At 41.4% G+C, this 23,955-nt stretch overlaps 1 protein-coding gene across 4 annotated transcripts in view; it reads right to left on the bottom strand.

The window, feature by feature from the left end:
- ubxn7 (UBX domain protein 7) overlaps positions 1-23,480 on the bottom strand; it is a 109,020-nt gene extending 85,540 nt beyond the window's left edge. For 3 of the 4 annotated variants that reach the window (XM_073040635.1, XM_073040638.1, XM_073040636.1), the window contains exon 1: positions 23,227-23,328. In XM_073040635.1, the coding sequence (XP_072896736.1) occupies positions 23,227-23,305 (79 nt within the window). In that variant the 5' untranslated portion in view covers positions 23,306-23,328. Of the gene's footprint in view, positions 1-23,226; positions 23,329-23,359 lie in introns of those variants that run through there. The other variant, XM_073040637.1, reaches the window with a different exon arrangement.
- Between the last annotated feature and the right edge of the window lie 475 nt (positions 23,481-23,955).

The following is a 23,955-nucleotide window of genomic DNA, read 5'->3' as shown; positions in this document are numbered from 1 at the left end:
TATTGTGCTTCTTATGGCACCTGCAAGATAAACAATTAGAGGGAGTGACTATTTACAAGGGCAGCAGACTTTGGGTGGTGGGCTTGTGCATGTCTGTATCCAGACATAGTAGCAATTAAAACTGTTACACGAACAGTTTACAACTGATAACATTAACAATACTCATCTGTAGAGAAACTAAGCCGGGGGTGAACCCACATGTATCTGTGTACGTGACTGCACGATATAAAAAGAACTGTATTTGCTTCAGAAGGCAGAGACCCTCGAAGCAGCCTCCGAGAGAGAGTGCTTAAAGAGGGTTCTCTTGAGTAACTTGCTAATAAAGAGTTAAAGTTACTTTCACCATAGTATGTGGTGTCTTTGCATCGGGTAGATCGAAAGAAGTTTATAACAGCTAGGCTGAGAGATAAATGGAGAAAGGTCCAACAGGTGAATGCTTACCAGGTAGCAGTCGTGGGAATAGCCAAAGAGGAAGGTTATGAAGAAGATTGGGAGATACTGGTCCAGGAAGTTGACAGGCAGGAATGTGCCAGCAAAAATACCCAGGTATGACTGAAATTCATTAGAATACATCCTGAAAACTTACAGATATTGGTTAAAGCAAAATGTCTGAGGAATATATGGGACAGTACTGCCCAGAATTCTTGGTCGGTACATGGGTACTAGTAGTGGTAGTGCCAGTAATGTGGAGAGGGATCACTACTTTAAGGGGTGAGTAAGGCAGTGACTTGGGGAAGATGAGAGTAATTGGGGACTGACAATGTTAGTAGTTCAGAAAGCTGATGAACCCATCACAGATTATGGACGCAGAAATACTGGGCTTATGAAGAATACGCAGGAGGATCTGTCACAGGTTCAGCATAGAAGTGCCATTACAAAGAAAGCACGGCATCATCTCGACTTTCTTACAAGTTTGCGTAGATTCACGTCACCTAAAACTTTGCCAAACTTCTATAGATATGCGGTGGAGAGTATAATGACTGCTTGCATCACGGCCTGGTATGGAATCGCTAAAGTCCTTGAACGTAAAAGCCTACAAGAAGTAGTGAATACAGTCCAGTCCATCACAGGTAAAGCTCTCCCCACCACTGAGCACATCTGCATGAAGTGCTATCACAGGACAGCAGCATCTATCATAAAGAACTTCCATCACCCAAGCTATGCTTTCTTCGCGCTGCTGCTGTCAGGAAGGAGGTATAGGAGCCTCAGAGCCCAGAACACCAGGCTCAAAAACAGTTATTACCCCTCGACCATTCTGCTCTTGAACCAGAGGGGATAACTTCATGCAACTTCACTCACCCAAACACTGAACTGAACACAACCTATGGACTCGCTTTCAATAACTCTTCATCTCATGTTCTAGATGTTAATTGCTTATTTATTCATTATAATTTTTTTCTTCCTGTATTTACATCTTTTTGTCATCTTTTGTACATTAGTTGGTTGTCCATCTTGTCATGCGTGGTCTTTCATTGATTCCATTGTTTCTTTGTATTTATTGTGAATGCCCACAAGAAAATCTTAGGGTTGCATATGGGTTCCTTAGGGTTGAGTATGTGACATGAGAATAGGTTGAGTGAACTTGGCCTTTTCTCCTTGGAGCGACGTAGGATGAGAGGGGTCCTGATAGAGATATACAAGATAATGAGAGGCATTGATCGTGTGGATAGTCAGAGGCTTTTTCCCAGGGCTGAAATGGCTAACATGAGAGGACTCATTTTTAAGGTGATTGGAAGTAGGTACAGAGGAGATGTCAAGGGTAAGTTTTTATTTTACACAGAGAGTGGTGAGTGCGTGGAATGGGCTGCCAGCAACAGTGGCGGAGGCTAATACAATAGGGTCTTTTAAGACACTCTTGGATAGGCACATGGAGCTTAGAAAAGTAGAGGGCTATGGGTAACCTGAAGTTATTTCTAAAGTACACATTCAGCATAACATTGTGGGTCGAAGGGCCTATATTGTGCTGTAGGTTTTCTACGCTTCTATAGAGTGACATATATGTAACTTTGATAATAAATGTACTTTGACCAGCAGTGGGATCAACCTACCCCGTAACAGTATCATGAACTAGGAAGAAAGATTTGAGGAGGGGGGGAAAGAGGCAGCTGTAGTGTACGCAGCTACTACAAGGACACGGAGAATTTGCTTTGTATATTGTTACGTTCCCAGTAACCGGGTGACTTACCAGCAAAGATAGAGAGGTCCGCTGAAGTCTGATGATACTATTTTCAAATGTTTTTATTTATAAAGGGGCACAAACGTATGGTTAATACAAAACATTCAGATCATATACATCGTCAAAACTCAATCTAAAGCACAGGTATAGTAATAATCAATCAGAAATAAGCTCTATCGTTGTCTAGGGGATAATACTGAGTCCAATGGAATATAAGAGTCACTCAAAATCTGCAGGCTTTCCCGTTTTGGGAACCGCTGGCATTTCACGTGTTGGAGAGAGAGAGTGGTGAGAAAGAAGGAACACTTGCCCGTCGTCTTTGCGAAGCAAATCCCTGTTGCTAGTTAAAACGGTTTTCCTTTGGTTTCAGCCACAGACTCCCGATCCGGAATCTAACGCACGTGGCTTCCTTCAAAATGGCTTCCCACTCCGACGGGAAACGCTGTCGTGTCTTCTTCGTGTGTCTCCTTGGTGCGTCTGAGGCCCCGCCTCGGCAGCCCACCTTTTATCTGGACTGGCAGGGTTGTAGATGTCAATCAGGGTGGGGGTGAGGCAATCTTTCCCCCATCACCCAGCCCACATTGCCCTGAGGGTTTGCACGTAGTCCAGTCCCTTATTCCACAAAGGTGTCTCCCAAGACAATGGCTATGTCCATGGCTTTTGTCTTGCTGAGAGGCCAGCCCACATTCCAAACCATAAGGCTGCTCTCTCTCTCTTGCGATTCTCACAAAGGAGGGGGCTGGGGTCATAACAATATTAATTAGTAAACAGGGCACCTCGTTAGAGACTGTCGCAACAGACACAGAATGGTAAAATAGATAGTGCATTACAGTTGTGTTCACTCAGATCACAGTTCAAGGCAGTGTCTCATTAAGGAATAAAGTGTGATAGTCACCCACAAAAACAGACCTGTCCTGAACTGTACATTAATTGGCAAGGATACAACTTTAACAATGTGTTAATACAGGAAATGGCCACCTAATCACCTATTCACTTGTGCTCCTCATCTTCTCCCCATACTTCCATTTTGCCTTCTGCCCTCTTTCTTTCCAGTCCTAATTAAGATGTCAGCCCAAAATATTGACTGTTCATTATTAATAAGGATAGACAGCAACATCGAACCACAATTATTTATAACCCCGGTGCTCCACAAGGTTGCGTCCTCAGACCCCTACTCTACTCCCTGTACACTGTTGACCATATAGCCAGATACAGCTTAACACAATCTACAACTTTGCAGATGGTACACAGTAGCAGGCCGGGTCTCAAATAATGAGTCAGATTACAGGAGGGAGAAAGAGTAATTAGCAATGTACTTCCATGACAACAACCTTTCCCTCAAGATCAGCAAAATGAAAGAACTGGTCACTGAACACACACAAAATGCTGGAGGAACTCGGCAGGCAAGACAGCTTCTTTGGAGAATAAATAGCCAAAGTTTCAGGCTGAGATCCATAATCAGGGCTGGAAAGAAAGGGTGCAGAAGCCAGAATGAGTTCAGGAAAGGGGATAGTGCACATACTCCCGTCTTCATTAATGGTAAAGTGGTCAAGACTGTTAAAAGCTTCAGACTGACAGCTCAAAACTTCAAAGTTCAAAGTAAATTTAATACCAAAGTACATACAGTACTGTGCCAAAGTCTCAGGCACATATATAGTTAGGGAGCCTAAGACTTTTGCACAGTACAACAATAATTTTACATATTACATACTGCCACAAAAAGAGGGGAATCATGGCTAGGAAAGGGAGAGGGGACAGAGCGGGAAGCCTCTGTAATGATCAATAAACCAATTGTTTGGAGTCAAATGACTTTGCCTGGTGTCTCAGGTCACCCGAAGCCCCAACACTCCCCTGCCACCTGTCCCACACCATTCCTACAGCAATCCACCCTTGCTATTCCTTTGCTCCTGCCAGATTTACAAACTCGCTCTCCACTCTGTATTAACAAATATAGTACTATGCAAAAGTCTGTGTATGCCTAAGACTTTTGAGCAGTACTATACATGTCACCATATACAACCCTGAGACTTATTTTCCTGCAAGCATACTCAATAAATCCAATAATCATTATAGAATCAATGAAAGACCACACCAACAGGGCGAACAACCAGTGTGCAAAAGACACCAAACTGGGCAAATACAAAATATAGAAATAATAATAATATAAAGAATTAGGCAATAGATACTGAGAACATGAAGAGTCCTTGAAAGTAAGCACATACAGTAGGCTATGGAAACAATTCAGTGATGGGGCAAGTGAAAATGAGTGTAGTTATCCCCTCTGGTTCAGGAGCCTGATGGTTGAGGGGTAATAAAGTTTTAGATAACATTTCAAATCTTCGCAAACGCCTCAGCAAGCAGAGGCACTGCCATATTTTCTTTGTAATTGCACTTACGTTCTGGGCCCAGTACAGGTCCTTTGAAATGATAACACTGAGGAATTTAAAGTTGCTGACCTCTTAATGAGGACTGGCTCATGGTCCCTAGTTTTCTTCTCCTGAAATCAATAATCAGCTCCTCAGTGTTACTGACATTGAATAAGAGGCTATTGTGGTTAAATTCCGAGAAGAGAGTATCACCAATAGCTTGTCCTGGTCCAACTACACTGATGCAAAAGCCAAGAAAGCTCACCAGCACCTCTATTTCCTGAGAACTTGCTTGAATAAAGTATATGAATTTTGTGTGATTAACTAAAAAAAATCCAAAAGAAATGTGCTGTTGATGCCGAGTCTAATGGAAATTGTCTTATGAGTGACGTTGAAAAGCCATAGAGTAAGATTCAGAAAATGTCAGGAAATTTTTAAAAAACTGGCTGGGTGCTAGCAGCATTATTAAAACTAAGAAAGCTTAAGCATGTCGAGCTAGGAAGTCAAATAAATGAAACTAAATGTGAACGTGCAGAGTTAGAGATTCAAGTGTGTCAACTAAAGCGAGAACATGGTAAATTGACTGAGCAAGTTAATAATTTAACTCATCAATTGGGGGAAAGGAAGAATGTGGAACATGTTGAAGTAACAGTATAACAGAGACAGTAAAACTTCTAACAAACAAATCTCCTTGTTAACTACCGTAGATGTCGGATTATAAGCTGCTACTTTTTCCCACATTTTGAACAGCTTTGAACACTGCGGCCTTTACTACGGTGCGGCTAATGCATGATTTTTTTTCATGCTGCCAAAAACATTTTGCCTCGTTAACAGTAGACCAATAAAATTGATGAGTAGTTCACAGAGGTCCAATGAAATTGTACGATAAATCAAGCGCACTTTCACAATTAAATTATTGTAAATCAGTCATTTGTACTCACCCTCATCAACATGGAAAACACTCGAAGAAAAGCATTGTGCTGCCTTTATGGCAGTTATTTAGTTTATAATATTTTCGCTTAGTAATTCATTTGTTAGTTAAAGTTAGAACTGTTTTAACTATATTTGTTTTCTGTACTACATCCCGGGATGCTATGACGTCACACCCGGTTTCGCCGCGTCTTGTGGGAAAATGCCGGTTTGCGATAAACGGGAAGGCGGGGGCGAGCGGCGGAGCGAAAACGCTGCTTTTAAGTTAAAGGCGATCAATAACTTTTCCTGGTAGGCTGCAGTATATATATTTTTTACCAGTCGTTAGGAGATATTGGAATGTTGTTCAGTAAAAAAGTATACGCAACGTATATTTAAAAGTAGCCGCGTTACAGGCACGGTTCGAAAAAAAGCATTTGCAATATGTATTTGTTTATGTTACCATATGGATTTAATTAAAAGTTAAAAAATCCTCACGTGTAATATCTTTCTCTGTAAATATCTCATATTACAACATGGGACACCTGTGGCCGAAAATCCGGTGCGGCCTAAAATCCGGTGCAGCCTGTACAAGTACAAAATTGATTTTATTTCTAAAATTAGAGCCAGCGGCTTTTAATCAGGTGCGCTCTGTAGTGCGAAATCTACGGTAAATGAGTGAGAATGCATCAAGATAAATGTAGCTGTATCGAAATGCACTGTTCAGAGTTGCAGAACAGACTGGAACTAAGCTGCAATGCACAGCAGGAGCCTTCAGTGGGCAGTTCTGCCAACCCAATGGACGGTGTTAACAGTCATGCCACTTAAGTTGGAATGCAGCCAACACAGACATAGTGCCACCTTGGGATCGCCAAGGAACTGTAAAATGGATATAACACTGACTCACAGACCTCAGGTAACTTAAGTGATGATCACTCTGATGAGGTAACTGGTCTGGCAACCATGTTACGAGTTACCCTAGCAAATAAGACAGCTGACATATCAAGTTAAGGATGGTAAAGGAGAGGATACACAGAATTTACCAGTGGTCGGGATGCAACTAAGAAATGGTTGGTTGAGCAAAAATCAGACGGCTTATATGTTAATTACTAGTTGGAAATGAACATGTTTCATTCTTACTGGATACAGGAGAGGAACTAACATGCATAACCAATGTTTTTGCCCAAAAATGCAACATACCATTGACTAACATCCATAAATATGCATATGGTGTTGGAGGACAGAGAATTTAACTAATCAAAAGCAAACCCGTTGACCAATTGGTCCTCATCTACGAAAATTACAGTTCTGGGTGGGAGACATCCTACAACTTCTTCTTGGAATGGATGTCCTATTGATTTTAAACTCCACTCTTGAATTCCTGGAGGATAAAATTATGTGGATAATTGATAACTGATAAACATTGAATGGTCTTTTCATTATACACATCATCCAGAGTCATCAAAAGAAATTGAAAGAATGAATGGCATCACTAAACAACAGCTGACTAAGTATCACAAGACCTACAGCTCTTTCTTTGGTTTTATGTAGCATCACAGCAACCCCAAGCAAGAAAACAAAACTTGAGTCCACTTGAAGTGGTAACAGAGTGACCAATGTCACTACCAGAAGCCCTCGATCTCAGAGGGGTTGATATATACAGTATGGCAGAAAGTTTAGCTGATTATTGTGTTAAATTATCCCAAGCAGTTCAGCCTGCTTCTCAACAGGTATCTGCTGCTTAGAGTGGTCCATTGGAAAGTGGATACACCCTCTCCTCTTGCTGTGGCAGTCCCTTGTTAGTGAGAGACAGAGAGCCTGCTTGAGATGACAAAGCGTGGTGGATTGCAGATCATGTTCTCTATAGGCTTGCTATTGCTTGCATGCTGGGTGGCGGGAGGGTGTGGCTGATACTTTTGCTGGAGCAAGTGGGAGCAGGGAAAGGGTTGATGCTTTTGCTGCTGCTTGTTCATGGGGTTCTAACATTTTTCTGTTATTCATTCTTTGGGTTTTTTCCCCTCTCTGTTTTGTTGACATCTGCAAAGAGTAAGGATTTCAGGATGTATACTGTATATATTTTCTGAAATTAAACTGAACCATTGAAAAATCCAAACTTGTAAAAGCGTGCCTGATGTATCCATTCATGAAGTATAGTCGGCCCTCCTTACCTGCGGATTCAACCAACCGCAGATCGGGAAAACCCGGAAGTTCTCTCTCCAGCACTTGTTGTTTGAGCATGGACAGACTATTTTTTCTTGTAATTATTCCCTAAACAATACAGTATAACAACTATTTACACAGCATTTACATTGTATTAGGTATTATAAGTAATCTAGAAATGACTTAAAATTACAGGCAGTCCCTGGGTTATGAATGAGTTCCATTCCTGAGTCCGTCTTTAAGTCAGATTTGAAGTCAGAACAGGTACATCTGGTATTATTTAGTGTGCCAGTTAGTCAAATGTTTTTCTTAGTATATAGTACATATTTTACCTTTCTATGCATATAAAACACTTAAGTAACATACATATTTCAATAATTAAACCACTGTGTTGCTTAGTAATAATTGTAGCTTTCATCGGGGCCTTTCATATGCTCCATTAAAATTGTTCTGATAGTTGACCAACTGTAGCCTAACATTTTTCCAATGACCAATGGCATTTCACCTCTTTCCGATTGCTTTATTACTTCCACCTTATTTTCAATCATGATCGTGATTATTTTTGTAAACAGAAACACTGCGGATTCAGAGCTGCGCTGCCAGGTCCTAATGTCCACTACACTAAGACATGTTAAATAAAGTCCAGAGTTCCGCTGGGTCCTAAAGACCACCACATTGGGACAGGTTAAATAAGGGACTTGAGCATCCGCATTTTTTGGTATCTGTGGGCAGTCCCGGAACCAATCCTCCACGGATAAGGGCTGACTGTAATGCTATAAATGCTTTGAAGAACATGTATATATTCTTTGATATTATACAACTGAAGAAGTTTTTGATTACTCTGTAACATGGATACTTCCAAGTTTTCCTGTCTCTGAATGTTCAGACATGATTCTAAATGTGTGATTTAGAATCAAAGGAATGATTGATGGGATCAGTTGTTCTTTGTTTTAATGAAGTATTAATTGAATTCATGAGCTTTTAGCAAGACTAAATTTATAGTTTCACTAACATATAACTTGTATTTTTAACCTATATTTTTCACGATGTGGTGTTAGACTCCACCTACTGGTGGTAAAATGATATAACCTTTACATAATGGTTTATCACCTTTCATTTTTCATTGGCCAAGTGTTAAACGTGCTATATCTGTGTGTCCTCTTGTACATAACCCTTATCTCAGGAATTTTCCTTAATCTCAGTATAAATGTGTCTGCCTCTTCCAAAAAAAATCTCCATCTTTCTTTGTTCTTAGCTCTTTGATTCTCTAGTTCCTGCCCATCTCCTAGTAGTAACTACCGCCACACGCTCTGTGCCTGTCTTCTTGTTTAAACTTTCAATAAACAAACATGAAGCAACAAGATTTCAACCTATTCTTGGACTCTTGAAAGAACCTGCAGGTTGGAAATCACCAGATCAAACATAGTCTAGCAAGCTTTCACTGCTTTATGCATATAAATGAGGTCACCCTGTGTTATCTAATATAAATTACAAACATAGAAAAACTACAGCGTAATACAGGCCCTTCGGCCCACAAAGCAGCGCCAAACATGTCCCTACCTTAGAATTACCTAAGCTTTACCCATAACCCTCTATTTTTCTAAGCTCCATGTAGCCATCCAGGAGTCTCTTAAAAGACCCTATCGTTTCTGCCTGCACCACCTCCGCCAGCAGCCCATTCCACACACTCACCACTCTGCGTAAAAACTTACCCCGACATCTCCTCTGTACCTACTTCCACGCACCTTAAAACTATGTCCTCACGTGCTAGCCATTTCAGCCGTGGGGAAAAGCCTCTGGCTATCCACACAATCAATGCCTTTCATTATCTTGTACACTTCTATCAGGTCACCTCTCATCCTCTGTCACTCCAAGGAGAAAAAGCCAGGCTCACTCAACCTATTCTCATAAGGCATGCTCTCCAATCCAAGCAATATGCTTGTAAATCTTCTCTGCACCCTTTCTATGCTTTCCATGTCCTTCCTGTAGTGAGGCGACCAGAACTGAGCACAGTACTCCAACGGGGGTCTGACTAGGGTCCTATATAGCTGCAACATTATCTCTCGGCTCTTAAACTCAATCCCACGATTGATGAAGGCCAATGCACCATATGCCTTCTTAACCACAGTCATCTTGCATAGCAGCTTTGAGTGTCCTATGGACTTGGACCCCAAGATCCCTGTGATACTCCACACTGCCAAGAATCTTACCATTAATCCTATTTTTTGCCATCATGGTTGATCTACCAAAATGAACCGCCTCACACTTAACTGGGTTGAACTCCATCTGCCACCTCTCAGCCCAGTTTTGCATCCTATCAACGTCCCGTTGTAACCTCTGACAGCCCTCCACACTATCCACAACACTCCCAACCTTTGTGTCATCAGCAAATTTACTGACCCATCCCTCTACTTCCTCATCCAGGTCATTTATAAAAAGAAAATCACAGAGTGATTTCACAACTATTTCCTTAAATACATGCAGTAACAATCTTTGCATGGATTCAATTCCCAAATTTAAGATGAGGAATTTAAATTTAGCTATTAATCTGGCAATCTGAAATAGTTTTAGGTATGATAGCTATGAAACTGACAGATTAACATAAATACCTATTTGGCTCATTAATATTCAGGAGAGCAAATCTAGAGTTCCTATTCCATATTAAAGCCAAAAATAATCAACAAATAACATTGAAGCTCTACAATCTTATATGTTACTGTGCGTGGCGGACAGTTACACAACTGAAGAACATTCTTATCCCAACAATTCTAACCTGTATTCATGAAAGTCCATGCTGGAGTATTTGTGACCATATTCTGCCAGGAGCATCAAATGGATAACCCATGTCAGCTTTCCCTGGAGATACCCATCATCACAAAAGTTCAATTGATGTGTTTCAGCACATTACATTAAAAAATAGTTGAATATATCAAATATGGCAAAGGCATTGGGATCAAACAAAATCCTGTTGTGTTTCTTAACTAACTGCCAAATTGTTCCAGCAGTAACAACACTGGCATCAATCCAATAGGATTGCTTACGTCTTGTTCACAAAATGCAGAACAAATGCAATCAATCTTCTCCGGTGGTGTTTAGGGCTTCCTTCATTGTATCGGTACCTTCCCCTCGGTTTTCACTGCTGTTAGTCACGCAAGTCCCAGGTGGAGACTCAGGAAAACCAATGCACTCAAGTATAGGATTTTTCATTGTTGTTTCTATAACAATTTTGTTCTACCTGTCAGGGATAAACCCCCAAAACTGGAGGATGGCGGACCACTCTACCATTCTTAGTGTGGTCTCTACCCTTTGACCTGTTTGGCATGGGTGCCGCTACCAAGAGCAAACGGATAAAGCCATAACTTGAGCAAAAACAGCTCTCTGGGTCATTGAGCCATGCAAGTTTACAAACCCAACTACAAAGTTTTGGTCTTCTTGGAGGCTGTGGAGAGTATGGTAGGATTTAAAAAGTGAGCAAGACCTGTTTGGGACTTCCTTGAGAGCTTGAGACCACAGGAAGAGTTACTCGTGGAGAGTAGCCGTAGGCCAGTGGTGCTATTCATGCAAGATGTGGTAGATCTGGGAGATCTATAGTCTTCCTGATTACTACATCTGCGAGAAGCTCATACAGACTGTGTTAGGGAACTGGAGCTAGAGAGCTAGATGACCTACAGCTCATTCAGGAAAATAGTGAGGTGAAAGGTAGGAGCTACAGTACTTTTCGTGATTTTTATTAACGACCTGGATGTTGGGGTAGAAGGGTGGGTTGGCAAGTTTGCAGACAACACAAAGGTTGGTGGTGTTGTGGATAGTGTGGAGGATTGTCAAAGAATGCAGAGAGACATAGACAGGATGCAGAAGCGGGCTAAGAAGCGGCAGATGGAGTTCAACCCGGAGAAGTGTGAGGTGGTACACTTTGGAAGGACAAATTCCAAGGCAGAGTACAAAGTAAATGGCAGGATACCTGGTTGTGTGGAGGAGCAAAGGGATCTGGGGGTACATATCTACAGATCCCTGGAAGTTGCCTCACAGGTAGATAGGGTAGTTAAGAAAGCTTATGGGGTGTTAGCTTTCATAAGTCGAAGAATAGAGTTTAAGAGTCGCGGAGTAATGATGCAGCTCTATAAACTCTGGTTAGGCCACACTTGAAGTACTGTGTTCAGTTATGGTCTTCTCACTACAGGAAGGATGTAGAAGTATTGGAAAGGGTATAGTGGAGATTTATCAGGATGCTACCTGGTTTAGAGAGAATGCATTATGATCAGAGATTAAGGGAGCTAGGGCTTTGGAGAGGAGGATGATGAGAGGAGATGTTAGAGGTATACAAGATACTAAGAGGAATAGATAGAATGGACAGCCAGCGCCTCTTCCCCAGGGCACTACTGTTCAATACAAGAGGACATGGCTTTAAAGTAAGGAGTGGGAAGTTCAAGGGGGATATTAGAGGAAGGTTTTTCACTCAGAGAGTGGTTGGTGCTTGGAATGCACTGCCTGAGTCAGTGGTGGAGGCAGATACACTAGTGAAATTTAAGAGACTACTAGACAGGTATATGGAGGAATTTAAGGTGCGGGGGATATATAGGAGGCAGGGTTTAAGGGTCAACACAACATTGTGGGCCGAAGAGCCTGTACTGTGCTGTACTATTCTATGTTCTATGTTTTTAGATATTCACTGCTAAGTTTCAGGAGGCAGATAGCTGGATGACTGTCAGAGGAGGAAAAAGATATAACCTATACAAAGGGATGGACTACACTTGAACTCAAGGGAGACCAATATTCTGGTGGGCAAGTTTGCTTGAGCTGTTGAGGATGGCTTAGACGAGTCTGGCAGGGGATCAGAACCAGCATGTCAGAGTTAGGGTAGTAGGTGTAAAGGTACACTTAGTGGCCACTTTATTAGGTACATCTGCACACCTGGTCATTATTGTAAATATCTAACCAAATAATCAAACAGCAAATCAGCACGTAAGAGCATACAGAAATGGAAAAGAGGTTTAGTTGTTGTTCAGACCAAACATCAGAATGGAGGAGAAATGTGATCCAAGTGATTTTAAGCACGTTGGTGCCAGACTGGGTGGTTTGAGTATCTCAGAAAATGCTGATCTCCTGGGATTTTCACATACAACAGTCTCCAGAGTTTACAGAGAATGGTGCAAAAACAAAAATCATCCAGGCATCAGCAGTTCTGTGGCGAAAACGCCTTGTTAATGAGAGTTCAGCGGAGAATGGCCAGACTGGGTCAAGCTGACAGGAAGGCAACAGTAACTCAATAAGAATGCATTACAACAGTGGCGTGCAGAAGAGCATCTCTGAATGCACAACACAACAAACATCGAAGTGGATGGGCTACAGTAGCAGAAAGCCACACCAGGTTCTACTCTAGTACCTAATAAAGTGGCCACTGAGTGTAGACAGAATGGGTAGAGAGAGACACTGAGGAGGTACAGGCAGTGAATAGGTCATAATAGCAGTCAGTGGATGGGTTAAAACGTGTTTACTTTAATGCAAGAAGTGTGAGGAACAAGGGTGATGGACTCAGATCATGGATCAGTACATGGAACGACAACATTGTGGCTCTTACAGAGACTTGGCTGTCACAACAGCAGAAATAGATGCTAGAATGTCTGGAGGCTTAAATGTTTCAAGAAAAGGGAAGGAGGGAAAGAGATGACGTGGTGGATGGATCAGTGTGTGTGTGTGTGTGTGTGTGTGTGTGTGTGTGTGTGTGTGTGTGTGTGTGTGTGTGTGTGTGTGTGTGTGTGTGTGTGTGTGTGTGTGTGTGTGTGTGTGTGTGTGTGTGTGTGTGAGAGAGAGAGAGAGAGAGAGAGAGAGAGAGAGAACCAAGAAGGGATCAATCACTAGATCACCCCCCCACCTCCAATAGCAACAGAGATACTCAGGAGCAGATTGGGAAGCAGGTTTTGGGAAGATGAAAAAAATTGAAGGGTTGTTGTCATGGGTGAATTCAATTTCCCTAACATTGATTGGCACATCCTTAGGACACAAGGAATTTGTGAGGTGTGCTTCGGAAGGTTGACGAAAGGAGAGGCCATACTGGATCTGGTACTAGGCAATGAACCTGGACACGTCTCTATGTGGGTGAGAATTTCAGTGACAGTAACAACTCCCTGACCTTTACCATAGTCTTGGACAGGGATAGGAACAGATGGTATGGGAAAGTATTTAATTGGGGGAGGATGAATTATGCTGCTATTAGACAGGAATTTGGAACCGTATATTGGGAACAGATGTACTCGGGGAAATGTATGATCGAAATGTGGAGATTCTTTAGGGAGCACTCGCATAGGGTTCTGGATAGGTATACAGCATCTCACTGAGGTAGGGAAAAGCTGGACCAGCTGGAAAAATGGGCTGAGAATAGCAGATGGAATTTAATGCAGACGATTGTGCGGTGTTGCACTTTGGGAGGACAAACCAGGACAGGACTTACATGGTAAGCAGTAAGACAATGAAGAGTGTGGCTGAACAGAGGGCTCTAGGAATACAATTTCCTTGAAAGTGGCGTCACAGGTAAATAGAGCTTTTGGCACACTGGCCTTCATAAATCAAAGCATTTAGTACAGAAGTTGCATAAGACATTGGTAAGGCCTAACCTGGAGTATTATGTGCAGTTCTGGTCACCTATGTAAAGGAAAGATATCAGTAAGATTGAAGGTGGAAAGAAAATTTACAAGGATGCTGTCAGGACTTGAGGACCTGAGTTACAGGGAAAGTTGAATAGGGTAGGACTTGATTCCCTAGATGGTAGGAGAATGAGGGGAGATTTGAAAGAAGTATACAAAATTATAAGGGGTATAGATAGGGTAAATGCAAGCAGGCTTTTCCACTGAGGTTGGGTGAGTCTAGAACTAGAGGTCATGGATTAAGGGTGAAAGATGAAATGTTTAAGGGGAACACCGGGAGGTGACAGAAGTTTGTGTAGGGGAACACTTTGTATCCAGCAACCACAATGCCATTAGTTTCAAAGCAAATATGCAAAGAGATAGGTCTGAAATTCTAAATTGGAGAGAGGCCAATTTTGATGGCATCAGAAATGATCTGTCAAGTGTGGATTGGGACAGACAAGAGAAAATCTGCAGCTGTTGGAAATCCAAGCAACACACACACAAAATGCTGAAGGAACTGAGCAGGCCAGGCAGTATCTATGGAAAATAGTCGATGCTATTTTATATTGTTATATTGTTCCACTGTTTAAAAAAAGGCTCTAAACAGAAACCAGGAACTATAGGCCAGTAAGTCAGACATCAGTTATGGGAAAGTTATCAGAAGCTATTCCAAGGGACCAGATATCCAAGTATTTGGATAGATATGGACTGATTAAGGATAGTCAGCATAGCTTCATGCATGGTAAGTCGTGTCTAACCAACCTTAAGAGTTTTTCAAGGAAGTTACCGAGAAAGTGGATGAAGGCAAGGCAGTGGATTTTGTCTACATGGATTTTAGTAAGGCATTTGACAAGTTCCCACGTGGGAGACTGTTCAAGAAGGCTCAGCATTCAGGATGAGGTAGTAAATGGATTAGACATTGGCTTTGTGGGAGAAGCCAGAGTGTGGTAGAAGAGGGTTGCCTCTCTGACCAGTGGTGTGCCGCAGGGATCATTGCTGGGTCCTTTGGTGTTTCTTACAGCAGCGTTCTTTGTAGACTGGGAAGTATTCACTACTTTTTGTAGGCTTTTCCTTTATTGGGCATTGGTGTTTTCATAGTAGGATGAGATGTAGCCAGTCAAGATACTCTCCACTGTGCATCTGCAGAGGTTTGTCAAAGTTTTAAATAACATGCCAAATCTGCACAAACTTCTGAGAAAGTAGAGGTGCCTTCTTTGAAATGACATTTGTGTGGTGGTCCCAGTACAGATATAATAACACACAGGAATTTAAAGTTATTGGTCCTCTCCACCTCCAATCCCCTGAGCACTGGCTCATGAACTTACAACTTCTTCCGAGTCAATAATCAGCTCCTCCATTTTGCTGACGTTGAGTGAGAAATTGTTGTCATGGCACCACTCAACGAGATTTTCAATCTCTCCTATATGCCACATTTAATTCAGCCAACAACAGTGGTGTTGTCAGCAAACTTAAATATGCCAATGGACCTGTACTTAGACTCACAGTCATAAGTCTAAAGAAAGCAGAGCTATGGGCTAAATACACAGCTTGGTGGTGCACCTATACTGATGGTGATTTTGGAGGAGATGTTCCCAATCTGCACTGACTAGAAGTGAGGAAATTCCCAATGTTCTTACTATCGTTTTTGGTATTTTTTTAATAAAGACCTTTCCAAATCTTTGAAGCTTTGCTGCACTTCTTCATAAATTATCTTTTCTTTGATATATTAGACATTGATTAGCCACTATAATAAACTTTGATTTCTTTACTCCAGTAGCCTATAGTCTCCTCATAGTTTAAGCAACCGGCTATAAGTTTAATACTCTATTTTCAAACCCAATAACATTAACAAACCCAACAGGTAAATTATGTGTTGCAGCTTCTCTTCTGCAGAAAATTCTTTTCTCTGAGATTACTACTTGACCACTTTTCAAATACAATTCAAGATGCAAAACAGCTTTTTCTGGTTAGTTCCACAAGGTCTTGCTTTTGGAAATTGTCTTGAATACTTTCAATGAAAATCTCTTGGATAACTTCCATTTCTCCCTGCCCAAAGTCAAAGCATGAAAAGTGACAATTACTAATTACTATCACTGCAAACTACACATTTCTGGATAACTATGGTTAGGTGACCTATAAGTCATTTAACTATCACCTGTGTCCTGTTCTTTCTCAGGTTTGCCCATAATTAGTGTTAGTGTACCCTCCAAAACTCATTATAAAACATTCCTAACTACCTTCATAACACCACTGCCTTTAGGGCAAACACTTACACTGTTCTACTCAGCTTTTCAGATGAGCCCATACCTTGAAATGCTTAGTTCTCCATCTTGGCCCCTTTGTAAACACGTGTTTAATAACAAAGCTGTCAATAAAGCTAATGGTAGAGAGGTGAATTGAAAACAACATGTTTGAAATACTTATGCATAGCATATGAAAATAGGATTGAAAGGAGGATGAGATATGACCTGATAAAGATGTACAAAATGATAAGAGAAAACAGATAGAATAGATAGCCAGACTTTTTCCACGGGTGGAAAAAATACAGGGGTATAATGCGAAAGTGATGCGAAAGAGAGGTATAGGAGTGTCAGGGGTAAGTTCTTTATACAGAGACTGTTGGGTTTGTGGAATACCCTACCAGGAGAGGTGATAGAGGAGGGTACATTCGGGCATTAGAAGCACAGGGAAAAATTGATGGTTATGCAGGAGGGGAGGGTTGGATTGATCTTCAGGTAGGTTAAAAGGGTGGCACAACACTTTGGGCTGAAGGGCCTGTACCGTGCTGCAATGTTCTATGTTGTAATACTCTGCAAGCCACACCAGCTTCAAATCAATGACCTTTCATCAGAATTTGGAAATATTAGAAATAAAACAAGTTAGACAGAGTGGAAGGATGGACAAAAAGAAATGTTGATAACACTTATTAATTTGAATATATTTCTTACCAGTAATTTGCATAACTTTCTATAATCTTTCATCATTGCAAATTATCATTAATTTTGACTTTTGAACCACTTTTCCTTGCCTAGCTGGTATTGCTTCAAGTCAGAAAATTATATTAGAACGAGTATTGGGGAGTGGGAGAATATAACACAGTAACATATAGAAGCAGAATTAGGCCATTTGCCCCATCCAGTCTGCTCCACCATTTCATCCTGGCTGATCCATTTCTTTCTCAACCCAAATACTCTGCCTTCTCCCCCTAACCATTCATGCCCAGACTAATCAAGATCTTATCAACCTCTGCCTTATATATACCCAAAGACCTGGCCTCCACAGTACCTGTGCCAACAAATTCCACGGATGCACCACTCTCTGGTGAGAGAATTTCCTCCTCATCTCTATGGACAACACTCTATTCTGAGGGCCTCTGGTCCTAGACTCCCCCACCGTAGGAAACATCCCCTCTGTATTGAGACCTTTCAGCAATCAATGGGTTTCAATGAGATTGCTCTCATCCTTCGGAATTCCAGTGAGTACAGGCCCAGCGCCATCATTTAGTCCTCACGTGGTAACTTATTCAGTTAAGGAATCATTCTCATGAACCTCCTTTGAACCCTCTCCAATGTCAGCATATTCATTCTTAGATAAGGGGTCCAAATCTGTTCACAATACTCCAAGTGAGGCCTCACCAGTGCCTTATAAAACCTCAACACCACATCCTTGTTTTTATATTCTAATCCTCTCGAAATGAATGTTAACATTGCATTTGCTTTCCTCACCACTGACTCAATCTCCAAATTAACCGTTAGAGAATCCTGCATAAGGACTCCCAAGTCCCTTTGCATCCCAGCTTTTTAAATTTTTTCCCCCTATTTAGAAAATATTCTATGTTTTTATTTCTTCTACCAAAGTGCATGACCATACACTTCTCACACTGTATTCCTTCTGCCACTTTTTGCCCAATCTCCTAATTTGGCTAAGTCCTTCTGTAGCCTCTCTACTTTCTCAGCACTACTTGCCATTTCACCTATCTTCATATCATCCGTAAAATTGGCCACAAAGCCATCAATTCAATCATTCGAATTTCTTGGCATAAAATGTAAAAAGTAGTCCCAAGACAAACCCCCTGTAACACCTGTAGTCACCAGCAGCCAATCAGAAAAGGCTTCCTTTATTCCCACTCATTTCCTTCTGCCAAATAGCCAATGCTCTATCCATGCTTGTATCTTTCCTGTAATGTCATGGGCTCCTAACTTGTTAAGCAGCCTCACATGCAGCACCTTGACAAAGGCCTTCCTAAAATCCAAATAACATCCACCGATTCTCCTTTGTCAATCCTGCTTGTTATTTCTTCAAAGAATTCCAACAGATTTGCCAGGCAAGATTTACCCTTAAGGAAACCATGCTGACTTTGGCCTATTTTATCATGTGCCTCCAAGTACCCTGAAACTACATCCTTAACAATCAATTCCAACATCTTCCCAACCACTGGGGTCAGATGAACTGGCATATAATTTCCTTTCTTCTGCCTCTCTCCCTTTTTGAGTGACATTTGCAACTTTCCAGTTTTCCAGAACCATGCCAGAATCTACTGAATCTTGAAAGATCATTATTAATGCCTCCACAATCTCTTTTCAAAACCCTGGGGTGTACTCCATCCGGTCCAGCCATTTCTCCTACTTTCAGACCTTACAATTTCTCCAAGCACCTTCTTCATAGTAATGGCAACCTCACTCACTTCTGCCCCTGAATACTCTCAAACATCCGGCACACCGCTAGTGTCTTCCACAGTGAAGATTGATGCAAAATACTTATTCAGTTCATCTGCCATTTCCATGTCCATCATTACTACCTCTCCAGCGTTATTTTCCATAACGGTCCTATATCTACTCCCTTTTACTCTTTATATATCTGAAGAAATTTTTTGCATCCTTTTTAATATTGACTCCAAACAAATGTGGCCTTTTTAACGCCGCAATGCGAGATTGAAATGCACATTACACAGTTCCTTATGATTAACTGTGCAGTGCAACATATTAAATCTACCAAAACGGAGAACAGTATTTTTCATTGTGTTGGTCAGTCTAATTCACAAACTACACAGTTCAATGAAATCACCTTTACCTTTTACTACTCTTGGTCTTATTCGAACATGAGGGCAAAGAAAAACAAAACAGCAGGAGACTGGTATTGAAGTCTAGCAGAAAGCTTGCACGTTAATGAGAATAGTTTAGGAATAAAGTTACTTTATTGTAAAAGTGACAAACCACCTCAGAGAGATGTGCTGGAGCTCAGCTCCATGGAAGAAACCTCCTTGCATTGTAACTCTAACATCTAGAAATGTTTTCCACTTCACTGTTATTGATAAACAAGAAATTCATGAATGACACCACTATACTACTCAATAAACATATCCTATATTTTACATGGGTTCCTAGCATAACACAATTCAAATGGTATTTCCTCCTGACAAGTATAATATGAAACTAGCTAGAGATTCAGCCAAAGGTCCACCCCACCCCACTCCACAGATTGTGGAGATCACTTAGCAGATTAAAAAACATTACCAACGTCATAACTCATAAACCTATCCTAAAGGAAATGTGTCCAGACCCAGTCACCTGTGTTATTAATTTCAAACACACTTTTATGAAGAAAAGCCACAACTATATCCTGTACACTGCACATAAAACAGCACACAAAATAACAGCATTCTATATCAAGCAACACACACAAGATACTGGTGGAATGTAACAGGCCGGGCAGCATCTATAGGAAGAAGTACAGTCAACGTTTCGGGCCGAGACCCTTCATCAGGACTAACTGAAAGAAGAGATAGTAAGAGATTTGAAAGTGGGAGGGGGAGGAGGAGATCCAAAATGATAGGAGAAGACAGGAGGGGGAGGGATGAAGCTAAGAGCTGGAAAGTTGATTGGTAAAAGGGATACAAGGCTAGAGAAGGGAGATAAACATGCATTTCAACAAATGACAGAAACAAATTTTCGTATATGGCTGTTGCATTGTACTCTATCAATTCACCAATCTGAATTTGCATGTTAGAAGAATATAATCTAGTCTGTGCAAATTACTCCAGTCATATATCGAACATGCAACAATCACAAATTGTCATACTTAACAATCACAGTACATACAAATATCAAAGTATAAACACTGAGGTATGAAGGTCCATTGAGCACATAGTACAATTCAAAACTCGACTCATTTAGTCTTCTTCATGAGATGAGAAAAACAAAATTCAATTTTTTATTGCTTGAGAATAGGCACTACTTCAAGAGTTGACTGACCTCTACCGGGAGATGATTAACATAATCTCTTTATGTTAATAATCTCTCTATAAAAAGAGACCTATATATAATCAATAACATACAATCAATAATCTGCACTGGCTATTTTACACAGGACCAAGGGCTATCACTTAACTTTGTCTACAAAAAAAATTGAATGTGAAACTGGAGATATTTATTTGCCTTTCATCATAATTTTGACAAATCTATCGCCTTTAGATCTTACCTTGAATCAATGGATCAGCAAGAATTTAACAATTAACAAGAACAATTACTTTGACCAGAAATCAATTTTAGCAAAGTCAATGCTGAAGAAGGCATTGTTATTAAGAAATCACAGATGAGACTCTACTGCTAGACTCCAAGCAGAGCATATTAATGAAGCAAATGGACAAATTCAGCCTTCCACATCCAGAGTGAGTACAACACCTCTGCATTTTGACAGCACAGGCAGAAGTCCAGAACCTAGTGCTACTCAGACAACTAAGGATCCACACCTCAAGGTTCAACATCAGCTTCTTCCCCACTGCCATCAGTTTTTTTTAAACCAACCTAATTCTACTTTGACTATTTTACCCTCAACTTGCACTAATGTTGTTATGTTCTTTTTGTTTGCTTTGGGTAAGTTAAGTTTAATTCATTGTTATGTAATTTCTGTTTGTTCATGTTTGCAATGTACCGTGCTGCTGCTAAAAAAATGTTAATTTTCATGGCACTTATATGTATGCCCATGACAATAAATTTGAACTTGTGAAATGGTGGTTCTAGTGAACTGGATTCACACAATGAATTTAACGTAGCAACTCCTTAGAGACAGAAAGCCTCTGACTCTCAACTTTGATTTGAGTTTTCTGAAATTAGCACATTGGAGGTTAAGTGCAAATAGCTGACAATATCCAGCTGAATTTTTAGAAACCTTTAGACAAAATATCTTGACTTTATTTCAAAATTGGAAATGAAGTAGGATCATTTGTAAACTGATAGATTAGATTACTATTTGGTGTCAATCTTCATGGCACAAAGTTACAGTTATGAAACGTGGATCACTTTGGAAAAAGGTTTACTAGTAGTGTCTACTGAAAACAATTAAACCAAACAACAGGACTGGTTCTTAGCAGGGAAGAAAACTACTTTTAAATATGAAATTGTGTCTGAGTGGTCTAACAAGAATGCGAGAGCTTAAAAATGCTTTCCCCAGTATCCAGTCTTCATTGGAAATGGGTGTCTGGTTCTCCCAAGATTTAAACACTGCATTAGGGTAGGAAATGTTAAGCAATAGTACGATGATCATGATACTTGGAGAAGTTAAAAACGAGCTCTCGCTGCCTGTTTAATTTGTACACAGAACAAACTTGCTGCACTCCAAAACGAAATGTTTACAGTGACAAGCAGGAAATTTACAGAAGCAGTAACTCTGGTCTTTAAGCTAGAAAGTTGCAGAACTAAGCTAACTTATCATGAGCACCACAGAAGACTAAATTAAGATCACACTCAGGGTTCCAGGGGCTGTGAGCAAATAATCATAAACTGTGTTTCAAATAGAATAATGAGTAAGCAGCAGAGTACTTATTCTGTAATGGCACCACAAAATAGGAAAATCAACACCACAGTCATTAAAAAGGGTGACTGACACATAACAGGGGATAAACCCCCTTAATAAGCTGTGGAGAGAGCAGAGACACAACATTGCACTGATCACAGAACGGAAAAAGACAAGATTAGAGAAACCAGAAAACGTGAAATGCGAGCAGCACAAAATGGCACAACGGACATTCAGGGGAAAGAATCCTCATCATACAGGGGTAAGAAATTGGAAGATGTCAGTACCCTAACCCGATACAAAACCCAAGAGTAGACAAGGATTGTCAACCAAATATGCACTGCACCCAAAGGCAGCATTCCAGGATTGGCCTTGGAGCACTAAAGAGGAAAAAGGGCTCAAGCCTGTAGTGCCTAGTGAAGGTAAAGAGGACATCAATTCTGCAGAGGGCCTAGGAACAAGAGTTTGGGTGAACCCAAACTTTGCACATGGCTAGAAAGGACAGCATCCATCCAATGGAAAAGGAATGGGGCAAGATCGCATGAGAAAGAAGCTGTAATAAGAACAAAGTTCATAGAGTTACTCAGCAGGTCATCAAAAAATGCTCCAGAGTGTCTTCATTTTCTGTTTGATTTCATGTCTGCGGCATTTTTAATTGCTGAGAAACGGAAGGTTAGCATGGACCACAAAGTAGAGTCAGGACGCAGCTCCACAATAGAAGCTACAGAGAAACAACTCTACAGTAAGTCCATGCAGCCGGTGTGACGGGGGCTCAGGGAAAGAAGATAACAGAGACATCTACTCTTCAACAGACTTAGATAACAGATTTGCCAAGTACAATGCCAGACTCGGGGTGGGCGTGGTCACCAAATCCAAACTCACGCATCGAGCCCAGAATTCGTAACGGAAAGGAGCCGGAGCACCAAAACTATGAAGGGTCGTCATGCAAAGTAGAGCATGCGTTGGAAGTCGTTTACCCCTCCCAAGGAACAGCTGCCCTACTCCAACACCGTCGCCGTGCAACAGCAACACCCAGAGCTGCAGCACATCAGGGACCTGGCCTATTCCCTGGCCCAGGCGCCAACCCCTCCTCTCTCCTGCCCCCCACAATTCTTCTAGGCTCCACTATTCTGGCAGGGGCACTTTGGATGTCCCCGCACGCCCCATCCCAGCCAGTACGGCCGGCCCTTCAGCCCTTTACCTGTAATGGCTGTAAACTGCCGAATTAACCCTTGCAGCGCCGACCCAGTTGACCCCGTTCCATCACCAACCGCCGCCATCTTACACCGAGCGCCCACGCAGGCGCATTCCCTCCAACAAACACAACCTCTCACCTCCGCCTCTGCCTTGACATCAAATGCTCGCATTCGATTGGACAATGGCGAGCGGCAACCGCCATCGAACGCGAGTGAGCAGGGCGCGCTGGACCTCGGGGACCATTGGCGGGCGTAGCTGCGCGCCTGCGCATACACAACTTCTGCCGGTTGGATCGGATCCCGCCGACATATTTCTTCAAGGCAGGAAAAGTTTACGAACGCCTCGAGATTCTGCGTGTACGTGATGACATCTGACACACCATCCCCTATTAATATTAAGCCCACGTACATTAATAGCCAATCAGGATGTTCTATGCAAATACAGAGATCGGCGCCGGCAAAAAGGAACGAACCCAGTGTATCTGTCAAAATCAGCACTTTAGGACAATGGAGAAACTGGACACTGGTTCCAATCCGTTTGCTGTTAGAAATAAAATCCCTGCTAAGTAGGCATTTTATTAGAAATGGTTTCTTGTTATACATTTCATTTGGAATAGTCTTTACATGATGGATGTCCGGTGTATCTCTTTATGACAAAGTTTTGATCCACAAAGGTAGTTCACTCCTGCAACAAATTGTTACAACTTATAAATGTTTGCAGACGAAATGAAGAT

The sequence above is a fragment of the Hemitrygon akajei genome, chromosome 3, assembly GCF_048418815.1.
Source record: "Hemitrygon akajei chromosome 3, sHemAka1.3, whole genome shotgun sequence".
Taxonomy (NCBI): domain Eukaryota; kingdom Metazoa; phylum Chordata; class Chondrichthyes; order Myliobatiformes; family Dasyatidae; genus Hemitrygon; species Hemitrygon akajei.
The sequence above is the reverse complement of the archived record's forward strand: the minus strand, read 5'-3'. Positions and strand labels throughout refer to the sequence as shown.